At 34.1% G+C, this 23,257-nt stretch overlaps 1 protein-coding gene across 4 annotated transcripts in view; it reads right to left on the minus strand.

The window, feature by feature from the left end:
• SCAPER (S-phase cyclin A associated protein in the ER) overlaps positions 1-23,257 on the minus strand; it is a 600,702-nt gene that overhangs the window by 289,831 nt on the left and 287,614 nt on the right. For all 4 annotated transcript variants that reach the window (XM_037833320.1, XM_037833321.1, XM_037833318.1 and 1 more), the window contains exon 22: positions 8,060-8,125. In XM_037833320.1, the coding sequence (XP_037689248.1) occupies positions 8,060-8,125 (66 nt within the window). The remainder of the gene's footprint in view (positions 1-8,059; positions 8,126-23,257) is intronic.

Genomic DNA, 23,257 nt, shown 5'->3' on the forward strand with positions numbered 1-23,257 from the left:
TTTTAGAATGGGGGAGGGGCAACTGGAGGGAGACAGTAAGGGTCATTTTCATTGCTGGAATAATTTCATAAGGAGATACTTCTTTTCATCTACTATTAAGTTACTGAATTTATACAGGAAAGGCAAGAAAAACACTGATTCTTTCTCTTTATTTACTAGTTTTGAAATTAATGAATTGGTTTCCCGTCATCCTCTGAAGGTGACCAATTAATTGTTTCTAATATCATTATGAACTCACAGTTTTAGGTTTTAATCAGTTGCTGTTATTATCCTTTTCCAAGCTCTAATTGTCCATGGTCAGTGGGTGACTCTTCAAGTTGGCTCCTGAGTCCTTTGACAAGACACTAGCAGTCTCTCAGAGCTTCCTTTCTTGTATGACAAAACATTTAGACCTGGAATTTGGCATTTCTCCAAGAAGCCTTGTTTATTTTAGTGAGAGATGGCATTTCAAGTGCCAAAACATTGAGCACCAGGGATACTCACTGCTAGTGTGTTGGTCATTGTTTCCTATAAGACACACACACGAAAGTATGTATGTGTGCAGGTACATGCATATACCCAACTTTTCAAAAGATAAAATACCTCAGAAGTTCATATAATTCAAATTCAGCCCTACAGGGGGTTTTACCTGATCTCTACTATATTATATCTGCGGCAAATTGAATTATTTATCCCAGAAAAAATATATTCTTAATCATAATCCATTCCTGTGTATATGAATCCATTGTAAATAGGACCTTTGGATGAGGTTACTTTTAGTTAAGTGTAGGCCAAATGAATCAGTATGGGTTTTACTATTACTGGAGGACTTACAGAGAAGACCACAGAGAAAAAAATACGGAAGAAGTCAAAAGTCAAAGAAACCCAGAGAAGACATTGCCATGTATAATGCCCATGACAGAAAAGCCAAGGAACAAGGATAGCTAGCAACCAACCCCAGAATGCCACAGTACTCAGGAAGAAAACATCATCTTGCTGATGCCTTGATTTTGGACCTCCGGTAGCCTCAAAACCGTGAGCCAATAAATTCCCATCGTTTAAGCCAACGCATTGTTTGGCATTTGTTTTAGCATCTGGGAAACTAAAACAACATCTAAGCCCCCTCTTCCAGACCAATAATTCAGTTTCCAGGTACACGGAATGAAAGAATTCTAGTATCCTTAATCTCCTTTATTTTATCCTACATTGCAAGCATTAACAGTCTCAGAATAACATTACTAATAATAGAATCACCAATGTAATTAGGAGATTGTTAAATTTTTCACATACATTTTTTGCAAAAGTGTTAATTTTTTCTTCTAGTTACACTATAAAATTATCTGGAATATAACCATTACATATAAATTCTCTTCCTTTAGCCATCAGACAGTCTTAGTTCTACAAGGAAACTATAACTTTAATGTTCATCATCTGTCCTTATGTTGATGTCTCTTTAATCATTTTGAATGCCTGAAGGTCATTCTCTAGTCGCATTTAAGATCCTCAAGGAAAGAACATGTATGTGAAGAATTTTGCAACTGACAAAACTGATTTTGGGTAGCACAAAAGGACACAAAATTATCAACATGCAAGAATTAGAACTAAGAGGATATTGTCCACTTATCTTCTTAAGGTAGCTACTTGAGAATGAGGTTAGGTTCTTTTTCTCAAAGGTAGCTTCTTCTTAAGGTAGCTACTTGAGAATGAGGTTAGGTTCTTTTTCTCAAATTGGTCCCCTCCACATTCCAGTTAAAAACCTGTTAGTTATTCTGGAGGTATCCTTTCTTTAAATCTGTTAGCCCAGATGTTTCTCTTTGCTTTCTACCACATTGATGCCAATATAATGCAGGTCTTGTAGCTACTGGCTGTTCGTTCCCTTCCATTTGCAATTTCAATCTCATAGAGATACCTGGTAATATGGTTTTGTTGTAAATATTGAAGGATTTTTATTTTTTTAACTAGGTATTTGGTTTTCATGTGAGGATTCAGAGAGGTTGAAACATTAGCTTCTGCCACTACTGCCATTTTCCAGACTTACAGTTTAAAAGAACATCTTGGATGCCCCGTGGGGAATAGACTGTACTGAGCAAGGACAGAAGCAGTGAGACCAATCAGGAGGCAAATAAAATAATACAGATGAGAGATGATGGTAGGTTGGATTAGAGCAGTTATTATGGAGATAGTGAGTAGTGGTCAGATTCCAAATTTGATGACAGAATGAAAATGGAGTGTGGAAGAAAAAGAAAATGACACCAAAGATTTTAGTTTCAACTTAAAGGATGAGTTTCCAAAGATAATCAAGATGACGGAGAAGGGGGTAAGATATGGGAGTAAATTTCATATGTCTGATTTTGTACACGTGCATTTGAGGGGTACAAGTAAACACAGATATCTAAGTGGAAATGCTTAGGAAGGTGGATATGTTGAGTCTGGAGTTCAAGGAAAAGATCAGAATTGGACATATAATTGAAAATTCATTAGTGCCCAGATGTATATAGCCATCGAATTTGATGAGATTACCAAGAGAATAATTCCATATATGAACCCTCAGATACAGAATAGGTCCAAGGTATGCTACTGTTAAAGGTCAAGGAAATGAAAACAAATCAGGCAAAAGATATTGAAAAAGAGTTAACTAGTCAAATAAGAGAATCCAGAGAAAGTTATTTAGTGGCTTATTAATTAATGGCCCCCATGATTTCTGCCCCTTCCCACAGTAACTCAGGCTTTGGCCAAGTGACTTGTTTAGGGCAATGGGATATAAACACATATGCAAAGGAAGAGGCTTGGTAAGTGCTTACACATTGGAATTTTCCCTATTGCCATATAAAAAAGATCTGGCTCATAAATAGGAGGGAGAAGAACATCCAATAGCCAACACCAATTGTCAGGCATGTGAAAGAGATCATCTTAGACCCTCCAGCCCCAGTTAAGCTGAGAAATATTGTAGAAATAATAGTGGTTTTACATGAGAACAGCAGAACAACCATTCAGTTGACTCCAGCCCAACTTACCAACCCAAATAATCATAAGCATATAAGTGGCTATCGTTTTAACTTACTAACCTTTTGGTTTCTCAGTTATGCAGCAATTGATAACTGATACAGGGGGTATCCCAGAAATCAAATGAAGAAAATATTTCAAGATGAGAAGAACTGGATCAACCTTATCCTATATGCAGCTGAAAGGTTGAAAAAAAATGAGAATGGAGAACAGATCACTGGATTTAGCAACAAGAAGGTCACTACACACTTTGAAAAGAGATGTTTTGATGAAGTAGTATATAAGAAAGCCTTATAAGAGGAAAATCAAAACACAGTGGGGTACATTAGAAACAAGAAAGATTTCAAATCAGCAACCTAATCTCCCACCTACAGGACTAGAAAAAGAAGAGCAAATGAATACAAAGGGAACAGAAGGAAGGAAATAACAATAATAGATTAGAGAGAAGACATAAATAAAATAGAGGATAGAAAAACAATAGAAAGAATAAACAAAACAAAAGTTGGTTCTTTGAAAAGATCAATAAAATCGGTAAAACTTTAGCTAGACTGACCAAAAAAAGGAGAGAGGATGCAATTAAGTAATATCAGAAATGAAAGACAGGACTACTGACCCAACAGAAATAAAAGGGTTTATAAGAGGGCACTGTGAACAACTGTATGACAACAAATTAGATAACCTAGATCAAACTGACAAATTCTTGGAAATACACAAATTACCTAAACTGAATCAAGAAAGAGAAGAAACTCTCAACAGAAACTCTAAATGAGACTAATAACAAGTAGAGGTGGGATCAGTAATCATAAGCCTCCCAAGTTCAGGACCAGATACTTTTGCTGGTGAATTTCACTAAACATTCAAAGAAGAATTAATATCAATACTTTTATATCTCTTCCAAAAAAGCGAAGAGGAGGGAATACTTCCTAATTCATTTTACGAGGCCATCATTACCCTAATACCAAAGACATAAAGATACCAGAAGAAAAGAAAATTACAGACCGATATCCTTTATGATTACTGATGTCAAAAGCCTCAGCAAAATACCAGCCACCTGAATCCAGCAGCATATTAAAAGGATTATACACCATCACCATGTGGTTATTTATGCCAGGAATGCATAAGAAAATCAATCAATGAAACACACTACATTAACAGAAGGAAGGAGAAAAAAAATCACATAATCATCTCAATTGACAAGAAAAGGCATCTGGCAAAATCTAGCACCCTTTCCTAAGAAACTTCCTCAATATGATAAAAAGCATATATTAAAAGCCCGTACTAACATCATACTTAATGCTGAAAGAACAAAAGCTTTCTCCCTTAAAATCAGGAACAAGACAAGGATGCCTACATTACCACTGTTACTTAATATTGCACTGGAAATGCTAGCCTGAGCAATTAGGCAAGAAAAAGAAATAAAAGGTGCCCAAATGGAAAAGGAAGAAGTAAAATTATACCTATTTGCAAATGTCATTATCCTCAATATAGAAAATCACAGAAAATCTACAAGAAAGTTGCTAGAGTTAATAAATGAATTCAGCAAAGTGGCAGGGTATGAAATCAATGCACAAAAATTAGTGATGTTCCTACACACCAGCAATTAACACTGTGAACAGGAAATCAAGAAAACAATTAAATTTGCAATAGCAACAAAAGGAAAAACATACATAAATTTAACTAAGGATGTAAAGAACTTGTACATGGAAAAATACAAATACAAATCACTGCTGAAAGAAATTAAAGAAGACCTAAATAAATGAAAAGATATCACATAGTCATGGATTGAAAGACTTAATATTGTTAGGAAGTCAACAGTACTCAAAGAGATTCACAGAATCTGAATCAAAATTCCAACAGCCTTCTTTGCAGAAATGGAAAAGCCAATCATCAAATTCATATGGAAAGGCAAGGGACCCAAATAGCCAAAAACCATCCTGAAAAAGAAGAAAAAAGTAGAAGTCACACTTCTGATTTCAAACTTACTACAAAGCTACAGTAAACAAAACAGTGTGGCACTGGAACAAGGACATACATATAGACAAATGAATTAGAATTGAGAGCTCAGAAATAAACCCACACATCTATGGCCAATTGATTTTTGACAAGAGTACCAAGTCCACTCAACAGGGAGAAAATTCTTCAACAAATGGTGCTGGGAAAACTGGATATCTGCATGGAAAACAATGAAGGTGGGCCCCTACCTCACACCATATACAAAAATTAACTCAAAATGGATCAACCACCTAAATATAACAGCTAATACCATAAAACTCATAGAAAAAAAATCATAGGGAAATATCCTTAGGACCTTGTTTTAGGTAATGGATTCTCACACTCTGTAGCAACAGTACAAGCATCAAAAGAAAATTAGATACAATGGGCTTCAGCGAAATTATAAACTGTGTGCAAAGGACATTATGAAGAAACTGAAAAGACAACTAACAGAATAGGAGAAAACATCTAGAAACTAAATATCTGAAAAGGGTTTAACATCCAGAATATATAAAGAATTCCTACAACCCAACAACAAAAGACAAGCAACCCAATTTAAAAATAGGCAAAATAATGCCTCACTAATATGGACTAACTGTAATGTACAATGATGATATTGACTGTGTTCTAAAACCTCAACTTCTGTGTGAGAACAAAGGAAGAGATGTTGATTTGGTGGAAAATCTTTATTTTCTGTAGTATGCTATATAATTTAATTTGTATGGGCAGTTTATTCAAACAGCATAATTACATGGAACCTTGAATGGGGGGTGAGATCTGGTTGATTTGTACAGGTTAGTGTGAAACCCCGATACATCCCAGAGTAATCTGGGCAGAGAATAAAAAGTATTTGCAAAGCCAGATACTTTTGAGGGATTGAGGAAAAATGTGAAAATATTAAAATATTAAACTTCCTCACCTGGGGAATTCCTGATTATTCTCTCAAGCAATGAGAATTATCATTATAGTAGGCCAAGCTTTCAATCCTGGGGCATGCCCTCATGAAACTCGTTACTGCAAAGGAGAGGCTAAGCCTACTTATAATTGTGCCTAAGAGTCACCCCCAGAGAACTTCTTTTGTTTCTCAGATGTGGCCTGTCTCTCTCTAGGCCCACTCAGCAGTTAATTCACTGCCCTTCCCTCTATGTGGGACATGACTCCCAGGGGTGTAAATCTCCCTGGTAACACAGGACATGACTCCCAGGGATGAGCCTGGACCTGACCAAAGGAGGAAGAAAAATGAAACAAGATAAAGTTTCAGTGGCTGAGAGATTTCAACTGCAGTCGAGAGGTTATTCCTTTGCATTATATGGGTTTCCCTTTTTAGTTTTTAGCGTATTAGAATAGCTAGAAGGAAATACCTAAAACTGTTAAAGTGCAATCTAGTATCCTTGAGTCTTGAAGATGATCATATAACTACATAGCTCATATGGTGGATAATGGTTATAAAAACTAATTGCATTAAATCAGAAAGAAAACCTTGAATTCCAAAATAGGAAATCAGTGATCAGGATATAATTAAATTTAAGATTAACCAGAAAGGTTAGGGGGAAAAAACCTCTACACTTGGAAATTATTTTTTAAAATATTTCTAAATAATTCTTGGATTGACAGAAAATAAAAATCAGTTACGTGGAAATGAATAAAAGCAAAAACACTATAAAAAACACATAGGAAGTAAAAAAGAAATCAATGAAGTCAAAGTGAAAATTAATAAAATAGAAAGCAAAAAAACAGACTGAATCAATAAACCTTAATGCAATTTTTGGAAAGGACAAATAAAAAACAATCTTTGAAAAGCTTGATCAAGAACAAAAGAGAAAAAATTTATCAACAGTAGGAACAAAAACAGGACAAAAAATGTATTGAGAATTAAAATACAATATGGCATGTGTGAGAAGATACAGAGACTAACAGACTATAGACAAAAGTTAAACTAAGTAAATGAGAAAGAAAAAAAAAAAAAGGCCTGGCATAAGGTAAAAGCTTAGTAAGTTTATGTACTGTTGCTATTATCATATTAGTAATCAGCCATCTTACTGAATTGATTTTTCTTGTTTCTAATAGTTTTTCACTCGATTCTCTTGGTTTTTCCAGATACACACTATTATCATGATATTGACAATTTTGTTACCCCCATTAAAATTTATATTTCCCTTTTTTTCTTTTAGAATTATAATAGCTAATACTTCCAGAACAATGATAAATAAAAGTTATCTTATGGGTAACTTATTTTTGACAGGTAAAAATACTTATTGTGAATGTAAATAATGGCTACATAACATTCCATAGTATAGCTACACCAACAACTGGTTATAGATAGTCCTCTATATTAAGTATTTAACTTGTTGCTTGACTATTACATTATTAAAAATAATGGTAAAATAGTCTTTTAGTGTAATTATTTGAGTCTAGTTTGCACTCTTTCATTAAGCAGCCTAAAATTTGAAGCGGGCTTTCTAAGCTTCTGATTTCACAATGCATTTCAATAAGGCTACTACACTTCCATCAGCAGCTCCATCAGCAGTGAATGTGAGTATCTTTCTTACCGCCTCTCTATTGCCAATATTTACAAAAAGATATTTTTGTTTACTCACCTATGGTGTAATTACACTTACAGTCCAGTGGTGAAGAATAAATTCTCATTTATCTCATGGCAATAATAACAATCCTGACAGATATCTCCTCAGAACAAGCACAAGCACAGCCTTGTCTTGCCAGAACCTGATGTGTTAGAATAGGGTTTCTGAATCTTGGCAATACTGACATTTTGGCCAGACAGATTTTGCAGTGGGAGGCTGTCTTGTGCACTGTTAGATGTTTAGCAGTATTTCTGGCCACTTCCCATTAGATGCCAGTAGCACCTTCCCTGTAAGTTGTGACAATCAAAAATGTCCCAGACATAGTCAGTGTCTCTGGGGAACAAAATTGTGCCTGCCTGACAAACAGTGTTAGGAAAGCAATATTCCAGGCATCAGATATATAAAGCTCACGATCACAGGCAGAAAATAATGGCTCAGATACACGTTGGTTATAAATAGAGACTGAAGAAAAGAAGAATCAAAACGTGGAATGGAATACTCACTTTGCTTTATAAGGTGAGTCAGAGACAGAGTTTTTTGATTCCATTAAACTCTCATATTCCTTGGCCCTGAAGAGAGAAAAATTTTATCACTGTTAGTTATTTTGCCCTAATTTTTATGGCAAACCATAATCTTGGCTTTTGTTTTCCTCTCCCAGTATAAAAGTTGTGCTGCGAAAATGACAAATCAGGACCATTACTATATAATTCTGATACTTTGATTTCTTAAACGGCTTCTTGAAAATTATGATAAATGTGATCAGGAAAAACTGAAAAATACCTATTTCCTAATAGAATAATATATAGAAGATTCATGAAAACACTTCTGCATTTTAGACCTGGTTCAGAACAGTGTTTGTCTTTCACAAATGTTAGAATCATGAGAATTATGTTTCAAAGCATATTAAGTTTCCTCATGGTAGTTGAAGTGATTGAATACTTACGTACCTCAAAGAGGTATATAATGCAAAATTAAATGCAAGTAAAGAATAGTTATTTAACTATTAAAAGATAGTAGAAATAACTTGATCAGGCCCTCAAAGATTTTTTGTTTTCTTTTGTTTTTTGTTGTTTATTCTGGCTAAATACCGAAAGGTGGCTCCAGCTTGCATGAACCAGTACGTGATAGCCATCAACATCTTATTTTGAACATAGGAAGAAAAGTCTTACCATGGCAACCCATAAATATTAACTATGTTAATTCTTCTTTGGAGAAAAAAAAAGAATACATCAATTTAAATTTCAGTTCCCCACCCAAAGGGTCCTAGTCTCAAAGAATGAGTCTGGTGAACTCATTAAGCACAAGATATGATCAGTGACAGGTGGGAAAAAAATCACTCCTTCATAGAAAACATGAAATTGTAAGAACAATCCAAATGAGGAAATAGCAAACTAACACCTGTATCTAAATTAGAACAAAACATTGAATTATGTATTGGTACTAGCTAAGTACACTCACTACAATTAGCCCTAACATTAAGGCCTATCAAATCCAGGAAATAACTAGTTGGTAGCTGCAAATGATAGTGATCTCATCTGAAAGTGGTAAAAGAAACATTCAGCCAGGGTTGACTATGTTCCAGGCCTTGTGTCAGGTGCTAAACATTCATTGCTTCATTCAGTCCTCACAACTTAATATGGTATTATCCCCAATTTACAAAGAAGAAACTGAGGCTTAGAAGATGCCTGGTACAGACACACTTCATTTTCTTGTGCTTTGCTTTATTGCACTTTTCAGATATTGAGCTTTTTACAAATTGAAGGTTTGTGGCAACCATGCATCAAGCAGATCCACAGGCACTATTTTTCCAAAAGCATGTGCTCACTATGTGCCTCTGTGTCACATTTTGGAAATTTTCACAATATTTCAAACTTTCTCATTATTATATCTGTTATAGTGATCTGTAATCAGTGATCTTTGATGTTGCTATTGTAATTGTTTTGGGGTGCCACAAACCATGCCCATAATGTCTATGAGGTTCATCCATGTTATATCTGAAATATATTTTGAACATATTCCATTGTATGGATATTCCATATTTTCTTTATTCAGTTGGTAGACATTTGAGTTTTTTCCATTTTTTGGCTACTAGGCATAATACTATGAACATTTGTGTACATATTTTTGCACAAACTTACGTTTTCAATTCCCTTGGGTAAATAAATACCTAGGAGTGGAATTGTTGGGATATATGGTGATTCTATGTTTAACTTTTTGAGGAACTGTAAAACAGTTTTCCAAAGTGGCCACACTATTTTATATACCCACTAAGAATGTAGAAAGGTTCCAATTTCTCTATATTCTCACAAACTGTTGTTACTTTCTGTTTTTGTGATCGTAGAATTCTAGTGGGTGTGAAGAGGTATCTTACTGTGGTCTTGATTTACATTTCCCTAATGATTCATGATGCTGAGCATCTTTTTCATGTGCTTAATAACAGCCTTCTGTATATTTCCTTTGGGAAAATGTCTATTTAAGTACTTTTCCAACATTTTAATTGGGTAGTTTGTCTTTTTGTTGTTGGGGGATAAGAGTTCTTTATATATTCTGGATACCAGAATATATATATAAATATAATATATATAATAAAAATATATAACATATATTTTATATACCAGAATGTATATCATATATATGATTTGCAAATATATTCTCCCATTCTGTGGGTTATTTTTTCATTTTCTTGATAGTATCCTTTGATGCAAAAAAGATTTTAATTTTGATGTTCAATTTATCTATTATTTCTTTTGTTACCTGTGCTTGTGGTGTCATATTTAAAAAATCATTGCCTAATCCAAGGTCATGAAGATTTTCACTTAAGACTACGTCTAAAAGTTTTATAGTTAAAGCTATTATTAGGTCTTTGATCCATTTTGAAATAAGTTTTGTATATGATGCAAGGTAGGATCCAAATATATTCACCTGCATGTGGATATCCAGTTTTCCCAGTACCATTTACTGAAAAGACTATTATTCCCCAATGAATGGTCTTGGCATCCTTGTCAAAAATCAACTGACCATAGATGTTTATTTAACTTTCAATTCTAATCCACTGATTTATGTCTATCTTTATGACAGTACAATATCCTTCTGATTACAGTTGTTTGTAGTAAGTTTTCTGATGAGGAAGTGTGAATCCTCCAACTTTGTTCTTCTTTTTCATGACTGTTTTGGCGATACTGGATCCCTTGCATTTTCATATGAAATTTAAGTTCAGTTTGTGATTTCTGCAAAAAATGCAGTTGAATTTTGCCAGGGACTAAGTTGAATATGTGCATCAATTTGGGGAATACTGCCATCTTAACAATAAGTCCTCCAATCCAAGAACATGGAGTGTCTCCCAATTTTTTTTTGCTTCTTTAATTTCTTTCATCAATGTTTTATAGTTTTCAGTGTGCGAACCCTGTGTCTCCTTAATTAAATTTATTCCTAAGTATTTTATTCTTTTTGATGCTATTGTAAATTGAATTGTTTTCTTAATTTCATTTTCAGATTGTCCATTGCTAGTATATAAAATATAACTGATTTTTGAAGGTTGACCTGCAACTCTCTGAACTTTTAAAATAGCTATAATTGTTGTTTTCTGTGTTTTCTTCAGGGATTACTTTCTTAAACTCATGTCATCTATAACTAAAGATACTTTAACTTCTTCCTCTCTAGCCTGGATACCTTTTATTTCTTTTTCTGGCTTCAGTGTCCTGGCTAGAACTTCTAGCACAAAGTGAAGAGAGTGAACATCCTTGTCTTGTTCCTGATCTTAGAGGGAAAGCTTTCAGTCTTTCATCATTGAGTACATTAGCTTTTCATACATAGATGCCAATTATAGGTTGAATTATGTTCTCCCAAAGGGTGCAGTCAAGTCTAACCCCTGTTATCTGTGAATGTGACCTTATTTGGAAATATGGTCTTTGCAGATATAATCAAGTCTACATAAGGTCCTACTGGATTACAGTATAACCTAAAACCAATATGACTGTTATCCTTTTAAGAAGGAAATTTGGATACAGTCAGGAAAAGACAGTCATATCCAGACAGAGGCAGAGATCGAAATAAAGTTGCCAGAAGCCAAGGCATGCCTGGGGCTACCAGAACTGGAAGAAACAAGGATGGATTCTTTCCTAGAGCCCCCTGAGGGAGCTGGCCCTGCCAACACCTTGATTCTGGGCTTCTAGCCCCCAGAACTGTGAACAAATAAATTTTTGTTATTTTAAGCCAACCAATTTGTGGTACTTTGTTACAGCATTCCCAGGAAAGTACTATAATGCCTGTACTATATTAAGGAAATTGGCTTCTATTCTTAGTTTAAGTGTTTTCATCAAGAAAGGACACTGGATACTGTCAAACGCTTTTGCTGCATCAACTGAGATTGTCATGTGTTTTTTCCTTCATTCTGTTGACATGATATAGTACACTGATATTTGTTTGTTGAACAACAATTAGAATTTTCTTTTATGGAAAATTTTCTTTTATGGAAGGATTTTGATTACTGTTTCAATTTCTTTACTTGTTAGAGTTATATTCATATTTTCTGTTTCTTTTTGAGTCAGTTTTGGTATTTTATGTGTTTTTAGGAATTTATTCACTTTATCTAGGTTATCTAATTTGTTGACATACAATTGTTCATAGTGTTCTATTACAATTTTTTTTTATTTCTATATGGTAATTATGTCCCTACTTTTATTTCCTATTTTAGTAATTATAGTCAGGTCAGTTTTCCTAAAAGTTTGTCAATTTTCTTGATCTTTTCAAAGAACTAACTTTTGGTTTGTTGATGCTACTATTTTCCTAGTCTCTATTTTAATAGTTTATCTCTGCTTTAATCTTTATTATTTCCTTCCTTCTGATGGCTTTAGGTTTAGTTTGCTCTCTCCCTCAAATTCCTTAAGATGAAGGTTAAGTTTTTAATATGATAGTTTCTTTTTTTTTTTTTAATGTAGGCACTTGCAGCTATAAACTTGCTCTGAGCACTGCTTTCACTGCATGTCATAAGTTTTTGTATGTTGTGTTTTGTTCATTTATCTCAAAGTATTTTCTAAGTTCATGTTATTTTGTCTTTGACCCATTGGTTGTTTAAGAATGTTATTTAATTTCCACATATTTGTGAATTTTTTTCAGATATTCCTGTTACTGATTTCTAATTTCATTCCATGTCAGTCAGAAAAGCTACTTTGTATGATTTCAATCTTTTCAAATTTATTGAAACTTGTTTTGCAGCCTACTATATGGTAAATCCAGGAGAATGTTCCATCTATACTTAGGAAAATGCTGCTGTTGTTGGTTGGAGTGGTCTCTATATGTCTTTTAGAACCATTGGTGTTACTATTGTACAATTTTTAAAATCTTTTTTACTTTCTGTCTAGTTGTTCTATTCATTATGGAAAGTGGAGTTTAAGCCTCCAACTATTATTTTTGAACTGTCTATTTTTTTCCTATAATTCAGTCAGTTTTTGCTTCATATATTTAGGACTCTGTTGTTAGGTGCATATATGTTTATAATTTTTATATCATTTTGATGCAGTATCATTACATAATGTCCTTCTTTGTTTCTTATAACAATTTTTGTCTTAAGTTTATTTTGTCTGTTACTACCATAGTCACTCCAGCTCTCTTTTGGTTACTATTTGAATTGGATATTTTTTTTTATTCTTTCACTTTCAACCTATTTGTGTCTTTGGATTTAAAGTAAACTTCTTGTAGACAACATGTAATTGTTTAGGTTTTTTTTAATCCATTCTGCCAATTTATGCTTTTTAACTGGAGTTTAATCCATTTACATTTAATGGAATTACGGATAAGAAAGGACTCTGCCATTTTGCTATTTGTTCTCTATATGTCACATCTTTTTCCTCCATTACTATCTCTTTTGTTACATAAATATTTTCTAGTGTATCCTTTTGATTCCCTTCACATTTCTTTTACTATGTATTTCTTAGTTATTTTCTAAGTGGTTGCCCTGGGAATTACCCTTAGTATCTAATTTTATAATAATCTGGTTTAAATTAATAACAATTTATACTTAAAAGTTGTTATAAATTACATCTTTAGAAACTGTATCCATCAACATAAATTTATAATATTGTTTTATGCCATTGTCTTTTAAATCACACAGGAAAAAGAAAAGTTAAAAACCAAAATACAGTGATACTAGCTTTTATATTTATCTATGTAGTCAGCACTGCTGAGGTTCCTTATTTCTTCATGTGGATACGAGTTACTATCTATTGTGGTTTCATTTCAGCTTGAAGCACTCCCTTTAGACTTTCTCATGTGTCTAGAAGCCATGAACATTTGTTTTTGTTTATCTTGGAATGTCTTAATTTCTCCTTCAGTTTTTGAGAGAGAATTTTGTGGATATAGAATTATTGGTTGATTCTTTTTTTCCTTTCAGCACTTTGAATACGTTATCTCACCACCTTCTAGCCTCTCTGATTCTTCATTCACTTTTCTTCTGCTCTTCAGACTGGATAATCTTAATAGACCTCTCCTTCACGTTCACTCAACTTGCTTCTCCTTCTCAAATTTTCTTTTAAACCCCTCTAGTGAAATTTTCATTTCAGTAATTTAATTTTTCAACTCTAGAATTTCTATTTCTTCCTTCCTACAATTTATGTCCCTTTTTTGGTGTTCTCCATTAAGTGTAACACTGTTCGAATGGTTTCCTTTAGTTCTTTGTAAATAATTTCCTTTAGTTATTTAAGCACACTTAAAGTAATTGATTTAGAGACTATCAACTGAAGTGTTTGGGCATCCTCAGGGACAGCTGGTATTAATTCCCTTTTCTTTTCTTGCATATGGTCATACTTCCTATTTTTCTTTGTATGTCTCATAGTTTTCATTGAAAACTCGATATTCTGAATATTTTAATATGGCCACTCTGGAAATCAGATTCTCCCCTGCCTCCAGGGTTTTTTGTTGCTACTTGTTGTAATTTGTTTAGTGACTTTTCTTAACTAATTTTGTAAAATCTGTATTCTTTGTTGTGTATGGCCTTTGAAGTATGGCCTTTGAAGCCTCTGCTCTGTTATCCAAGTGGCTGGCCAGTGATTCTAGAGATTTCCTTAAATGCCTAGAACTAAAACAACAACAAAAACAACAACAACAACAACAACAAAAAAACAACTCCCAGTTTTTGCAGATGTGCTATACACGTATTGGGACATGCCTTGAAGATTCAGCCAGGCAGCTTACCCCCATTTCGTAGGTTGTATTTTCACATCATGTCTTTTGCAGCACAAAATGTTTTTAATTTTGATGTAGTCCAATTTATCAATTTTTCTTTTTGTTGCCTGTCATTTTGTTTTATAGATTCTGTTCAGTAAGGTCACTTTATTTCTCTTTTTGTATAATTTCATGTATTGATCACATTTTCTAGGCTCTGTTGTCTTTACCTGAATTAACTGTTCTTAACCAAGAATGCACATTCATAACCACTGTAAATAATGACAGTTTATTTCTCCTTTTCTGATCCTTATACTTTCAACTCTCAAATCTTACAGAAATGACTATAATATCCAGTATAATATCAGATATAATAACATCCAGCAATTGCAGGTATATCCTAGTCTTGTCTTAAAAGGGAATGCTTTCAATAGTTCATCACAAGGTATGATATTTGCTCTAGAGTTCTGGCTGATATCTTTATCAGATTCAGGAAGTTTCCTTCAATAACCTTATTTTGCTAAGAGTTTTTCTGTTAAACGGATGTACTGCTTTCTCTAAATCTACTGAATCATGATTTTTTTCCTTATTCTATTAAAATGGTAAATTACGCTGATTCATTTTCAAATATACAACCAACCCTACATTCTTGGAATAAACCCAACCTGAGATATTTTACAAGGATGGTGAACCATGTTAACAAAGACAAATTAAAGGTCACTCCTGTATTTTTTTTTAATATGGAAAATCACTATATACTTTAAAAACATTCCTAGTGTAGTTGTAAATTCTTACATAGCATTTACTATGTCATGAACAGTTAACATTAATTTATTTAATTCTTATAATAAGTCTATGAAATATGTAACCATTTTATAAAGAAACTGAGGCACTGAGAGGTTAAGAAGTTTTTTCAAGGTTATATGACATAGATGGATTCAATCCCAGGCTTTTGAGATGAAGTCTAACAGAAACCATCTGCCTTGTTTTTAAAAACAGGAAGGAAGAATAAGAAAAACAGGGCTCTTTTGCCAGAGGAAGAATAAAAAGAATCATCACATACTGGACTTGGACTTCTAACAGAATTGATTCGACTTGAATTACCTAAAAGCAGGTTGCCTAAGTACACATTCTCCTTTCAGATTCTTGTTTAATTTCTCTAGCAACATAAACAGGATACTGATTACCTGGTCACAGAGCAGAACTATAAAAGAAGGCTTTGGGTCAGGGTGATTATCTCCCAGTACATGAGATTTGCTCTTTTGGCAATATGATAAAACTGGAGAGTTAGGCAAGAAAGAGACATGGGAAATGAACAGCTAATTTCTGAGCTGTTGCTTATCATCATTTTTTTTTTTTTTTTTTTTACTTACTTTGTATAAATGAAGAACAACATGGTATCATGGAACATGGACATTAGAGATAAACAAATAGACCTGAATTTGATTTTACTTTTCCAATCACATTATGTTATAAGTTGAGTTGAGGCTACATGAGGTATAATACCACAAAAGACTGAATACAATAGCAGATGTGAGAATCTAGTTCTCTTTATTAACCCAGACATTAAAGAAATTTGCAAAAATGAAAAATAATGTCACTCTTCTTACTAAATTCTAATTTTTACAGAAATATGTTGACCTATTAGCAACTAATGGGTTTATTATCTTTAAATGATTTAATAAATATTTTTACTTCTCAGTTTTCATTTATAATATGACTAATATTGATACATATAACCCAGATAAACAGTTCTGTTGGGTCCTCAATAATTTTTACACGTCTAACAGGGGAATCCCACAACCAAAATGTTTCAAAACTACTTCAGTATCTTCACTGACCAAAAGAATAATAAATAGAAATCAAAGACAAAAAGATACCTGGAAAATCCCCAAATATTTGGAAATTGAGCAAGACACCTCTACATAACCTATGAGTGAAAGAAATTAAGAGGCAAAATAGAAAATATTTTGAACAGAAAATAAAAACATGGGATATCAAAATATGTGGGATGCAGTTAAAGCAGTGCTTAGAAAGAAATTTATAGCTATAATTGCACATATTAGAAAAAGAGAAAGGTTTCAAATCCTTAATCAAAGCAACTACCTTAAGAAACTGAAAAAAGCAAAATATGTACAAAGTGAAACAGAGGGAAAATATAATAAAGTTAAGAATATTAAATCAAAGAAAAACCAAAAAGTTGGTTCTTTGAAAAGGTTAATAAAATTGTTAAATTCCTGGCAAGACTGATCAAAGAAAAAAGAGGGAAACACAAATTACAATTTCCAGGAATGAAAGAGGGGATGTCACCACAGATTCTATAGGCATTAAAAGAATAACAATGGAATTTGTATCCAACTTTATGCTAATAAATTCAACAATTTAGATGAATTATTTTAAAGACACAAATGGCCAAAACTGAAGAAGAAACTGGTAAATAATTTGGGTCAAAATGATTATATTTTTAATTGGTAAACTACATCCCAACAATTCTCAACTTTCTTAATGACACCAGCAATCTCTTGATACCAAAAGCAAAGACATTACAAGGAAATTAAAGACTAATTTTCATCAAGAGCACAAATGCACAAATGCTTTGAAAAATTTAGCAAGCTAAAAGGATTGTGGGAAGATGGCAGAGTGGGAAACTGCAGGATTCAGTCCTTCTACCAAAACAATTATTAAACAGGCAGAAACTGTCAAAAATAACTATTTTGAAACTCTGGAGACCAGAAGAACACTGTACAGCATCCAGGGAAGAGCTGGAGGAAGAGGCTGATAAAATATGATAAAGAACAGTAAATTGCTCCCCCTGTAATAGCTCCTGACACCCATCCCCCTGAACTCGCACCAAAGGCTACAGCGGGGGTCCATCCCCTGGCTAACTCGCTGGTGACAGAAAGGGACATAAAAATCCTCAATCAGAAGAACAGGGTGGGCATGGCTGATTACTAATCACGTTATTTGATTAGCAAATTTGGATCCCTGGGGGCCCAGCTCTAAGGGCAGCTATTGTTTCAACATTCCTGGTATAAAGGTGGCAGCAGTTATTGTTTCCAACTGCCCCAGACAGGGTGGATGGCAGTGGAGACTTAAAGACAGTGCACTTCCTCAGGTCTGTGGGGGACAGTAAGCCGAAGGACTGCATTAGTTGGGAAGGCCAGGGAAGCTCAGCATTGGGGAGCTGTTGGAGAAGATTTTGCAGCCCTTCCTGATCACCTTCCCAGGGCATTTCGGAGCCAGGCTGGTCTGCAACCACTTTATGGACCTCTGGCCCTGTTTTGGTTGGGAAAGACTGACTTGGGAAGTCTTCTCCAATGTTCCCTCCTCCCAAAATTTGACCTGCAAGGAAAAGCAACTTCAAACAACAAAAGGAGAATAAAAAACTACAGAGGGGACAGTCTGGGATAAAGGCTTGCTGACTTCAAATACCCAGGAGAGTGAGATATGTCCATGGGAAACAGAGGGGACATCCTATAAACAGGGGAACTCCAAAACAACTAACAAACAAAAGCCCAGGACAAACAAAAGGCCCAGAAATATGGGGAAAACCCTCCACACTGTATTCACTTTGGGCAGACCTTCCTGATGCTGAAGCTAAAGAAAATCTCTGTCTTATCACCACCTGGTTACAAAACTGAGAAACAAACATCTCAGGGAATAAATTCCAGAGTTGATAGTTTAAAGTATTAAAATGTACAGTGTGCAACAAGACAAACAATGAAAGAGGAAATGACAGCGCATCCAAAGGAAGAGGATAAAAATCCAGAAAAAAACAACAAAGAAGATAAGAATGTGGACAAATCAAAAAAACCCTTTAAAAAAATGATCTTCAAAATGCTCAAGGAGAAGAAGGCAAATACAGAGAAAAGAACTACATGATATCAGGAAAACAATGAATGAGCAATATGAGAATCTTGTAAAGAGACAGAAATTTTGAAAAGGAACAAAAAACAACTACTGTAGTTGAAGACCATAATAACCGAAATGAAAAATGCCCAGGAGGTTTTCAAGAGCAGACTGGAGCCAACAGCAGAAAGAATCAGGGAACTTGGGAACAACACACTTGAAATGAGTCAGGGTGAGGAGCAGAAAGAAAAAAAAATATATAAAAAGCAAAAATAACCTAAGAGACTTCTGGAATACTATTCAGTGTATTGATATACACATTACAGGGGATCCAAAAAGAGAAGAAAGAAAGGAGCAGAAGAAATATTCAAATAAATGATAACAGAGAACTTCCCAAACTTAGGAAAAGACATGAATGTGTACATCAAAGATGTGGAGAGAACACCAAACAGTATAAACACACAAAAAAACACACCTGGTTATGTAATAATCACAATATTGAATGCAAAGGACAAGGAGAGAGTTCTGAACGCTGCAAAAGAAAACAAGGTATTAAATACAAGCCGGTAAAAAATTAGATGAGAGTGCCAATTACTCATCAGAAACCATGGGGGCAAAAAGACAATGGGTTGAAATACTTGAAGTGCTGAAAGAAAACAACTGCCAGTCAAGAATTTTATATCTGGTGAGACTTTCTTTCAAAAATGAGGGAGAGAATAAAACATTCTCAGATAAACAAAACCTGAGGGAGTTCATCACCACGAGATGTGCCCTACAATACTAAAGGGAGTTTTCAGACTGAAAGGAAAGGACACTAGACAGTTGTCCAAAGTGGCATAAAGAAATAAAGACTGGTGATAAAGGTAACCACTTGGGTAATTATAAATGCTAGTATTATTGCAGTGTATTATTTGGTATGTGAATCCACTTCTTACTGCCTACAGGTGCTAAAATGCAAATATATAAAAGTAATTATAAATCTATGGACATACAATATTCAAAGATACAAATAACAACAAGTACAAAAATATGATGGGGGGACAGAGGGATATAGGAAAAGTGTATGTGCATGCTATTGAAGTTAAGTTGGTATCAAACAACATATGATTGCTATATATTTAGGACATTAAACTTAACCCCATGGTAACACAAAGAAAACAGACGGAAGATATATTCTGACAGAAATGGGAAGGCACTCAATATGGTACAACACAGAAATCAAATCCATGTAAAAGTACACATTAATGGAAGTGAGGAACAAAAAGGGTATAAGACATACAACGGCTAAATAGCAAACTGGCAGAAGAAAGTTCCCTAATCTCAGTAGTGACTTTAAATGTAAATGGATTAAACTCTCTAAGCAAAAGGCAGAGAATGGCAGAATGGATAAAAAAGCAGGACCCAAATCTAGGCTGTCTTCAAGAGATTCACCTTAAATTCAAAAAGATACAAGTAAGTGAAGGGTGAAAGAATGGAACAAATATACCACGCCAGTAATAATCAAAAGAAATCTGGGGTGGCTACATTATTATTGGATAAAATAGATATTTATGTTAAAAAAAGTTACACTCCTTCAAATTTGAAGGAGAGCTTAAAATCTTCCCAGACAAACAAATGCTGAGAGAATTTGCTAACAAGAGACCTGCCCTATTTTAGATACTAACAGGAGTCCCACCAGCAGAGAAACAAAGGAAGGAGAGAGAGGTATGGAAAAGGGTTCAGAACTAAGGAGATTTAGTAAGGGAACACTGAAAGAAATAAAGAGAGAGTGGGAAAAAATATATCTGACAAACAAAAACCAAAGGATAGGCTGGCTGATTCAAGAAATGCCTTCACAGTAATAACATTAAATGTGAATGGATTAAACCCCCCAATTAAAAGATATAGATACACAGGATGAATTAAAATATATGAACCATCAAAATATCGTTTACAAGAGACTCATCTGAGACACAGCAACACAAAGAAACTGAAAGTGAAAGAACAGGAAAAAAATACTCCATGCAAGCTGCAGCCAAAAGAAAGCAGGGGTAGCAATACTAATTTCAGATAAAATAGACTTTAAATGCAAGGATGTCATAAGAGACAAAGAAGTATAGAAATATATTAATAAAAGGGATAATTCACCAAGAAGAAATAACAATCATAAATGTTTATGCACCCAATCAAGGTACTCCAAAGTACATGCAAAAACTGAAGGAAGCAACAGATGTTTCCACAATAATTGTGGGAGATTTCAATATACCACTCTCTTCTATAGATAAATCAACAAGACAGAGGACCAATAAGGAAACTGAGATCCTAAACAATGTGATAAATGAATTAGACTTAATAGACACATATATAGAACATCACATCCCAAATTACCAGGATATATGTTCTTCTCTAGTGCTCACAGAACTTCCTCCAAGATAGAACACATGCTGGGGCATAAAATGAGCCTCAATAAATTAAAAAAGATTGACTTTATTCAAAGTACATTCTCTGACCACAAAAGAATGCAACTAGAAGTCAATAGCCATCAACGATCAAGAACATTCACAAACAGTTGAAGATTAAACAACACACTCCTAACAATCAGTGGGTCAAAGAAGAAATTGCAAGACAAATTGCTAAAATCTAGAGACGAATGAAAATGAGAACACAACACATCAAAAATCAGGATACAACAAAGGCAGTATTGAGAGGGAAATTTATAGCTCTAAATGCATACATTAAAATGAAAGAAAGAGCTAAAATCAAAGAACTAAGGGAACAGTTGAAGAAGCGAGAAAATGATCAGCAAACTAATCCTAAAACAGGTAGAAGTAAAGAAATAACAAGGATTAAAGCAAAAATAAATTATATGGAGAACAACAACAACAAAAAGCAACAGAATAAATAATATCAAAAGTTTGTTCTTTGAGAAGACGAACAAGATCAACAAACCCTTAGCTTACTGACAAAGTCAAAAAGACAGAAGACCCAAATAAAATAATAAATGAGAGGGGGGACATTACTGCGGCTCTCAAAGAAATTTTAAAAATCATAAGAGGATACTGTGAAAAACTGTATGCCAACAAATTAGAGAATTTAGAGGAAATGGATAATTTCCTGGAAACACATGAACAACTTAGACTGACAAGAGAAGAAACAGAAGACTCAACAAACTGATCACAAGCAAAAAGATCCAATCAGTCGTCAAAAAGCTTTCTACAAATAAAAGCCCAGGGCCAGACGGCTTCACAGGAGAATTCTACCCAAGTTTCCAAAAAGAACTCACACAATTCCTACTTAAACTCTTTTAAAAATTGAAGAAAATGGAACACTACCTAATTCATTTTATGAAGCCAATATCACTCTAATAACCAAAACCAGATAAAGATGCTACAAGAAATGAAAACTGTAAGCCAATCTCCCTAATGAATATAGATGCAAAAATTCTCAACAATTTTCCTACAAACTGAACCCAAAGATACATTTAAAAAAATCATATACCATGACCAAGTGGGGTTCATCCCAGGCATGCAAGTGTAGTTCAACATAAGAAAATCAATCGATGTAATACAATACATTAACAAATCAAAAGGGAAAAATCAAATGATCATCTCAATAGATGCAGAAAAAGCATTCAACAAAATTCAGCATCCTTTTTTGATGAACACACTTCAAAAGGTAAGAACTGAAGGAAACTTTCTCAATAAGATAAAGAGCATATATGAAAAACCCACAGCTGGCATGGTACTCAATGGTGAGAGACTGAAAGCCTTACCTCTAAGATGAGGAATGAGACAAGGATGCCCGCTCTCACCTCTAATAATCAACATTGTGCTAGAAGTTCTACCCAGAGCAATCCAACAAGACGAAGAAATAAAAGGCATCAAATTGGAAAGGAAGAAATAAAGCTGTCATTATTTGCAGATATGATCTTATACTTGGAAAACCCTGAGAAATCAACAACACAGCTACTTGAGCTAATCAATTCAGCAAAGCGGCGGGATACAAGATTAATGCACATAAGTCAGTAATGTTCCTGTACACTAGAAATGACCTAACTGAAGAGACACTCAAGAGAAAGATTCCATTCTCAATAGCAACTAAAAAAAATAAAGTACCTGGGAATAACTTAACCACGGATGTAAAAGACCTCTACACAGAATATTACATAACTTTACTAAAAGAAATAAAAGCGGTCCTAAAGAGATGTAAGGATATTCTGTGTTCATGGATAGGAAGGCTAAATGTCATTAAGATGCTAATCCTACCCAAACTGATCTACAGATTCAATGCAATTCCCATCAAAATCCCAAAAACCTACACTGCAGACTTGGAAAAGTTAGTTCTCAACTTTATTCAGAAGGGAAGATACCTTTAATTGCTAAAAACATACTGAAAAAGAAAGTGGGAGGACTTACACTTCCTGACTTTGAAGGTTACTATAAAGCCACAGTAGTCAAAATAGCATGGTATTGGCACAAAAACAGATACATTGATGAATGGAATCGAACTGAGAATTCAGAAATAGACCCCCAGATCTATAGTTGTCTGATTTTTTAATAAGGCCCTCAAATCCACCGAAGTAGGACATAACAGTCTCTTCAACAAATGGGGCTGGGAGAACTAGATATCCATATCCAAAAGAATCAAAGAGGACCCCTACCTCACACCCTATATAAAAATTAACTCAAAGTGGATCAAAGACCTCAATATAAGAG

Source organism: Choloepus didactylus, chromosome 4 (assembly GCF_015220235.1).
Source record: "Choloepus didactylus isolate mChoDid1 chromosome 4, mChoDid1.pri, whole genome shotgun sequence".
NCBI classification, from domain to species: domain Eukaryota; kingdom Metazoa; phylum Chordata; class Mammalia; order Pilosa; family Megalonychidae; genus Choloepus; species Choloepus didactylus.